This window comes from Monosiga brevicollis, genomic scaffold, assembly GCF_000002865.3.
Source record: "Monosiga brevicollis MX1 MONBRscaffold_12 genomic scaffold, whole genome shotgun sequence".
Taxonomy (NCBI): Eukaryota; class Choanoflagellata; order Craspedida; family Salpingoecidae; genus Monosiga; species Monosiga brevicollis.
Genome location: NW_001865049.1, coordinates 184,826 through 192,731, shown reverse-complemented (window position 1 = coordinate 192,731; position 7,906 = coordinate 184,826). Strand labels below are relative to the sequence as shown.

At 53.9% G+C, this 7,906-nt stretch overlaps 1 protein-coding gene across 1 annotated transcript in view; it reads right to left on the bottom strand.

Moving 5' to 3' along the window:
- Positions 1-5,235, bottom strand: part of MONBRDRAFT_32626 (uncharacterized protein) — a gene marked incomplete at its 5' end in the record, with an annotated part of 6,022 nt that extends 787 nt beyond the window's left edge. The window contains 14 exons of the mRNA XM_001746246.1: positions 89-313; positions 472-1,686; positions 1,789-2,016; positions 2,182-2,352; positions 2,438-2,641; positions 2,745-2,843; positions 2,961-3,083; positions 3,241-3,572; positions 3,710-3,933; positions 4,064-4,101; positions 4,200-4,295; positions 4,399-4,485; positions 4,584-4,659; positions 5,078-5,235. Coding sequence (XP_001746298.1) covers positions 89-313; positions 472-1,686; positions 1,789-2,016; positions 2,182-2,352; positions 2,438-2,641; positions 2,745-2,843; positions 2,961-3,083; positions 3,241-3,572; positions 3,710-3,933; positions 4,064-4,101; positions 4,200-4,295; positions 4,399-4,485; positions 4,584-4,659; positions 5,078-5,235 — 3,276 coding nt within the window. The remainder of the gene's footprint in view (positions 1-88; positions 314-471; positions 1,687-1,788; positions 2,017-2,181; positions 2,353-2,437; positions 2,642-2,744; positions 2,844-2,960; positions 3,084-3,240; positions 3,573-3,709; positions 3,934-4,063; positions 4,102-4,199; positions 4,296-4,398; positions 4,486-4,583; positions 4,660-5,077) is intronic.
- Positions 5,236-7,906: the final 2,671 nt, after the last annotated feature.

The window sequence follows — 7,906 nt, the reverse complement described above, 5'->3', positions numbered from 1 at the left end:
GGAAAAAAAAAAAAAAAAAAAAAAAAAAAAAAAAAAAAAAAAAAAAAGTCGGTTTGGTTCAAACACAAAGAAGAACGGTTGAGACGTACGCCTCAATCAAATCGAGGAGGTAGGTCATGACGTAGGAAATTTCAACGTCATCCTCTGTAAGTGGCAGCCAGGACAGGAGCATGGGCAGCATTTCAGCCTCGGTTGCACCCAGACCGGCGCGCGCCATGCGCACCAATGTGGTAATGGCGTTCTCGGTTGCGGCAGCCTGTTGCAGCGAGCGTGATCCCTCGGCCGTGATGAGCTGCTGAATATGTGGCATGGCCTGACATGAACAAAGCAAGAGCAAAGGGTGATTCGCATGAGAAACTTGCGCCTGAAGCAGGTAAGACAAGAAACAAGAGAAAAGGAGGCAAACGGGGGCTTGCCCGTCTCAAACAACGGCGCACTGCACTGAGGAGCGGGCCACCACGGCATACGTACCGAGCGGCACACATCGCCGTAAATTTGAGGTGCCTTTTCCGCCATTTGACCCACACCGTAGATACAGGCCTGGCGCAGCTCGGCATCGTGGCTGGTCAGGTTGGCCACCATGAGCTCGGCAAAGTTGGGGGCAAACTTGGCCGAATATTCAGGGGCAAACTCAATCACGTCATCAAAGACACAGAGACCCCACAGCAGATCCTTGATGTGGCGGCCCGGCTGCAACAGAGCCAGGAAGTAAGGAGCAATCTCCTCGAAGAAGGGGCAGAAATTGTTGCCACCGTGCTGGAAGAGGGCATGGATGAGGTGACCAGTCTCCTGCACAACTTCATATTGCATCTCAACGTCCTCGGACAGGTCGGTGGCTGCATGCTCATCAAAGTCCTCATCCTGCTGTTGGTGTTTGTAACGATCCAGCGCCTCATCCTCAAAGTTGCGCATGCACTCAATAATAACTTTGGTGAGCTCACCCATCACCTCCGGGCTCAAACCATCGGCCTTGAGGGTGTGGACTGAATCACGCAGAGCCACCAATTGGAAAGACAACGTCTCGGGATCGGGTTCACGGTTGGCGGCTTCGCAGAGCTTCTGGTAGGTGCTCTGCCACAGTGCCTGGGCGGCAGGAATGCCGTACGCCGGGTTCTCCGTGTACGCCAACAAGCAGAAAGGCACAAGGTTGGCAGCAAAGACACGTACGCCGTCCTCAAAGATAAAGCGGAAGAGGTCGGTGATGAAGCTCAGTTCGGCCACAAAGGGGGCCATATGACCGCGAAGGTGCTTGACGTAGTTGCACAGCATCTCCAGAGCCACGCGCTTCTCCTCCAAGGTGGTGGTCTTGATACCAATACGCGCCTCGGCCACGTCAAGGACCTCCCAACCCTCACCCTCGTTGGGCAGGTCGGCATAAGTCTCCTCGTCATCCATCTGGCACATCTCAGCCTTGAGCTTGGCCGAACGAAGAAGAGGGGGCAAGACCAGAGGCAGGAAGGGAACGAAGTCATCCTTGAGAACCTCGGCAATGCGCGCCCAGCTGGTGAGCATAAAGCCAATGTTGGGGTCTTCTGATTGCATGCCCATGTCCTTCATGCCCTTGAAAAGATTGATAAGCTCAAGAGCGTCGTTGAGGAACATGTCCTTGCCAACGGCCAAGCCCATGAGCGTGAAGCACTCAAAAGTCTTGGCACGCAAAGTGGCGTGCTCAGCCTGCTGGGCGTGCTACGAGACGCGAAATGGAGAGCAAAAGATACACCTTGAGTGGCGGGAAGAACGACGAAAACAAACAGCTTTCGCGTGTCCCAGGAGAAGAGAACGCCTCACCTGAATAATGTTCTTCAAGGCCGGAGTAAACGACTGGTAATATTCCTTGAAGTACTTGTTGGCCGTGTCGGCAATGGTCGCAAGTGCCGTGACCGTGCTCTCCTGAACCACGAGGGACTGCAGACTAAGCAAGTCGCCGAGCAACTGCATCATCTCATTGATGTATGGCAGCAAGAGTTGGCGCTTGAAGTTGTTGCAAAAGTTGATGAGCGCTGTAATGCAGTGGGCCTAAAACCCGATCAAAGAGGGAACAAAAACCAGGCACAGACGAATCAGATGCGCTTTATCAAGCATGGCGGCAATGACAGTGGTATCCAGAGAAAGGGTCGACACGAGAAGGGTAAGCATGGAGCTTGCAAAAAAAAAAAAAAAAAAAAAAAAAAGGTAACGCACCATGACACGGGGATGACCGTGGCTCTCACGAATGGAGCGCAGCAGGGTGGGGATGGCTTGCTCATGGAAGCGAGCCTGGAAGCCCGTGGCAAACTCCTTGCCCGAGGGGGCGGCGAAATCGATAGACATTTGACCGATAGCGGCAGCGGCGGCGTAGCGCACGCGAACAACCTGTAATCAAGAAGAAGATGAGGTTTGATGAAAACAAGGGGATGGCACATGTAAGGACCAAGAAAAAAAATTATAGAGGGCGTACCGGATCGACGGCGAGAGGGAACACGCGCTCGACGATGGAAGGAAGATGCTCGTTCATCATCTTGTGGCTGCCCTCACCGATGGCAGCGATGGACAAAGCACCGACGTAGCGCTGATGCCAGTCCTCGCTGACCAGCATATTGGGCAACAAGGCAAAGGCCGCGGGCAAAAAGGTGCGGCCCTTGAGGGCCGTGCTGAGACGATCCTGAGCGACACACACGAATCCATCAGGACGCATGAAACCCGCGACAGTCGCCGCTCTCAGTGTCGGTTCGCCGTTCGCTACGGGCAGAACTATGCCAACGTACCAGCGCAAATTCACCGGTGGCGGCAAGATCGCTATCATCATCATCGGCAAGCTGGTCCTCGGTCGTCCAGCTCTCATCGTCATCAAAAGTCATCATAAACTGAAACCACCAGGAACACCATGAGACAGCCACGTGTGAGCAATGACGAGCCAGACACCTTGGATAGAAACGAGCGGGCCACTGAACCAGGACCAAAGGGTGCATGATAAAACACACCTTCAGACAGATGGGAACAATTTGCATGGCCAGGCCATCGACCTTGCGCATCATGCCAGGTGCTTGTTCGCAGAGGGTGGTAATCACCTCAAGGGCCAACTTGCGGCAGTCATCGTCGCCCTCCTGGAAAAGAATGAGAATGCAGATCACAGTCATGGGTGAATGCCGACCGAGTTTCATGGACCTGGGCATGTATCGTCCCATGTTGCTCCCCTCATCATGTGTCTTGAGCGAGAGTGTGCGCAGCTGTTGGGGGCACGGACCAGCGTTGTTTACGAACCTCAAAGTTGGCAATCTGAGCCATCAGACCCACCACCTCTGTGAGGCGGGCGCGCATCATCTTGGGGCTGGTCTCAGCCATCTCAACAAAGGCAGTGAGGACCATCTGGGCTTCATCGCCGCGGTTGTGCTGAACAAGTTCAGAGGCCAGCTCAAGAGTAGGCGGGATGAGCTCGCAGAAGCTGGCCCAGTGCTTCTTGGGAACCAGTGGCATGAAGGCGGCAAAGGCCTCGGCACCGACAATCTTGACGTCGAGCGAGTTGTGAGCGAAGCACATGCGAATGAGTTGATGAATGGTTTCCAAATGCTTTTCGAGGTCGCGGCCAAAGAGACCTGTTGACATGGCGCCCAGCAAACGCATCATATTCCATAAGCAAAGCGTCTCGCGAGGAAACAGGTCCGAGGGCAGGTGACGCGTTGATCGACCAAGAGGTTCGTCACACATTTTGAGTTATGCTCGAGGCACATACCAGGGATGGCGACAAAGACCATGACGGCGTTTTCAATGAGCTCGGCGGTCTGACTCTGGACAAGCTGGAAGAGGTTGGTCAGGAGGTCGGGCCAGTACTCCTGGACGCTGGGAAGCTCAGTAATCTCAACTTCGTCGCTCTGAGCGATTTCAACGCTCATGGCCTTGACCACCGAAGCAATGCAGTCGGAGATCTTGGAGCGGAACATGGAAGTCAGGTCGGCACTAAAGCGGAAAGGAAGAGGGGTGTAACCGAACCAAAAATGAGACACCAAGGGCAGCAAGTCGGGGGCCCAAGGTTGTCGTCGAAGGCGACAAGAGTTGGTGGCAGCAACAAGAAGGGCAAGAAACCAACCGGCTCAAGAGCGCAATGAGCTGCTGCTGGATGGTGGCCTGTGATTCAATGAGGGCGGACGAAAAAAGGGGGTCAAGAGGGTGGTCAAGACATAAAATAAATTGGAAGGTTTGAGGGAGATGACTGCACGGCTTACGCGGCATTCGGCTGAGCAACGGCTCCAAAAGGCCTTGTGAGGCTCAATGAGGTGAAGGGCGTAGCGGCGAAACAGGACGCAAGAGAGTTGTTGCAGCTAATGCAGGACCGGGACCAGGAGGAGAGGCCGACACAGGTGAGCAAGGGCTTTGAGACATTTGTGGATTCAAGACTGAGCCAGCTCGGTATGAGTTTCGTACCTCCAAAGGAAAGGTGCCGCTCATGACTTCAAGAAAGGCAAGGGCTGTCTGTTCGGGATGGTTCTCCAAGAACATGTCCAATTGTTTCTGCGGGGCGGAAGCAAGCAAGTTGAGACAATTGTGCCTCGGTGCTTACAGGCGAGTCCATGGGCGAGATCGGAAGCTAGTGGGTGGAATGAGAATACCTCTGCAGCATCACGCTCGGCATCGTTCTCAACCATCAGGCCTTGCAGAACGGGCACGAGATGGTCAGCCATAATGCTGGTTGTTTGACAAAGATGAGGGAGCGGCTAGTTTACGACGTTCCGAGGTCGGTGCGACCGATTCCTCGGCTCTCTACCCAACAAAGGTTCCAAGCATGATTTCACACATGAGTCCAGCGCGTGAGAAGAAAGCAGGCACTGTCGTATGCGCAAACAGACACGTGCGCCTGAGAAACGATCATCATGTCAAGCCTCAGGGTTGCGGAAGCATGCGTCCGTCTGTCTGTCTGTCTGTCTGTCTGTCTGTCTGTCTGTCTGTCTGTCTGTCTGTCTGTCTGTCTGTCTGTCTGTCTGTCTGTCTGTCTGTAGAGAACCCACGAGGGATGAACAGAGAAGCCAAGACACACAGCCGGCTGAATGAACTGGCTACAGCTGCCCGGGACAGCCGGATAGATGAGGCAGCCGACGGGACTCACACGCACACACACACGAGAGAGAGAGAGAGAGAGAGAGAGAGAGAGAGAGAGAGAGAGAGAGAGAGAGAGAGAGAGAGAGAGAGAGAGAGAGCTGACAACGTGCGCACATTAAACACGCGGGCGGTGACCAGGAACACAATGCCCCGTCGCAGCAGCATCCCGTCCAACTCCACCGAGCAGCCAGTAGCATTCCCTCTCTACCTCGAGTCCACCCCGATACCATTGATAACGAGGCCTCATGGGGACGGGGTCCCAGGCCGTCCAGGGGGCTGCCGTTTCTTCACCTCACGCACATGTGTGTGTGTGTGTGTGTGTGTGTGTGTGTGAAGGTCTTGTGCTCACCTGCGTCGCAGGGGTAAAGTGTGCTCTAAGGTACACTTGAAACGTGATGAGGACCTGTTTAAAACAGGTGTTGTGGCATGATTTATCCAGTCAAAGGATAAGGCACATGGCTCAGGATAACGGGAGGTGTGGTGGCGATAACGAGTTTAACGTTGTTGGTAAGCGCGCGTGTGTGGTCGCAACGTGACCTTTTGTAGTGTAGGAATAGTGTGCTTAGGATCACACTTTGGCGCAGACGGACTGGGGTTGCGTGTGCGATTTCTTTGTCACATGGCCTGCACGCCAACTACCAAGTGATATACACCTCCTCACTGCCTTCGCCATCATGAAACGACTCAACAGGTGTTTTGTTTTACTGTTGTTGTTCATCTGACAATTCTGTATGACAATCAGGTCAAGCCACCCCCGGAGCCAGATCGCCGAGCCCCGAGTCGCGGTGACTGGCTCGTGATTCGTTGAGATAAATCTGAGCGAATGGACTGGTGCGCAGAAACCGATGACGAGAGGACGGCGATCGGCGATGGGGAGGAGCTACAGCCAAGACCGGACCATGTCCAGGTTCAGCGTGTACACGTGGTCTGTGAACGAATTTCCGGCCACTGTGCCGACTGCCATGCGTCCGGGGCCAAGGACTGCGAGGACCGAGCCATGCAACCACAACATTGATTGTTCCTCAGAAATGGTTTTTGAAACACAAACAATCGCCTGCGCGCCTGCCACGTCCCCATTTAGAAGCTTGCGAGTCACGCGCGCGGACAAGTCACTGCTGTGGACCCACTCAATCTTCGACGTGGCACGCTGGGCCCCGACGTGGTCGATTGTGCCGCTGTGTCAGCTGATTGCTAACCCCGCGAGGTCGGTAGGTCCGATGGGCTCGTTTCGGGGTACGACAGCGCCTCATCAGCCGTCCAGAAAGCACGTGGTCAGGTTCGCCAACGGCTGCCTTGTGCACAAGTTGGCCAGTGCCAGATGAGATGTGCGAAAGGCGGGTTTGTGGGTTTCGTGACGCGCGATCGCGCTAGGCCGAGTCTTGCTCCCCAAACCCCCCCTTCGGCCGAAGTCAACGGCAGAGTGCCAAAAAAGATGAGTCGAGTCGATTTTGCACGTCATCTGGCCGCTGCCAGCCTCCTACTCCATGGACATTCATCATACACAACGCACGAGGGGGATTTGAAAACCCCACTCCGAGCGGTTTTGCGCCAAAGTGTCCCAGGTGCACATGTGGAACCAAACCAGGTTGCTGCGTGCGCGTGTGAAGACGTCTCTGTGTGTGTGTGTGTGTGTGTGTGTGTGTGTGTGTGTGTGGTCTTTCGCGATGAGCAAAACATGGAAAAAACATGAAAAACACAAACATGAATCCATCTGATACATGCCCTACCCCCATTTAGATGCACAGTCCACCAAACATCAACAAAAGACCAACGGAACGACCCAAGGATGAATCAACCACAGGGACGACATAATAATGACATTGTTATTATGCATTGCAGTCGATTTTGCCTGTAGGTAGGGAGAGAGGTCGAAAGGGTGCCATGGTTGGCGATCGGTCGGGTTTTCAGTTGATCATGTTTCTGAGCGATTGTGCTTGAACTGGGAGCATGGTGGTGGCCTGCGCTCCAAGTCTACGCCCCGTCGTTTGACCCCCATGCTCGTTGCTGCCCCTTTTGGAAGACTGTGGTCATTGTGTGCGCACCATGGTTTGGCAGCAAGAAACAGGGCGACTGGCAGCGCACAAGATCTTGTTGCTAGCGACACCAAAGGGGAAAACCACGAAGGGACACACAAAAAGCGGGAAAGTGACGCAACCCATCTACCATGACCAAACCCACATTTTGATGAGGCAAGTATGTGGCAACTGCAATGCAAAAGCTCAAGGGCTGGCTTGATTGAGCCTTTTGGGCCTGGCAGGCAGGCACGAGCCACCTGCGCAACATCTTCTGATGGCCGACACCGCACTTACTGCGACCCACGTCACCTCCCCGTTTCCTAGATCATCTCCCAAAATATATCCCATAAGGTTAAATGTTTTGTACGCCTTGTGGTGGAAACGAGCCTCCCTCCATTTCTCCCGTAAGCTTGTAGGCTTGGCTCAGTCACGTGTCAAGACCCGCCTTTCATCTCTTCCCTTTACCTCAAACGACACACACGTATGCACGTGAAGCAAAAGCGGTAAGGGCGGCAAACATCAACATGCCCATTGCGTCATCCGCCGGTTACGAGTCATTGTTTGTGACCTTGCTAAACGTTTTACTGCAAACCAACAAAAGAAACAACGCTTACTCACTTCCCTCTCTTTCTATGTGTGGTGTCTCTCTGCTTCATGCTTGTATTGTCGCTGACTGGTCTCTCTCTCTCCCTCTCTCTCTCTCTCTCTCTCTCTCTCTCTCTCTCTCTCTCTCTCTCTCTCTCTCTCTCTCTCTCTCTCTCTCTCTCTCTCTCTCTCTCTCTCTCTCTCTCTCTCTCTCTCTCTCTCTCTCTCTCTCTCTC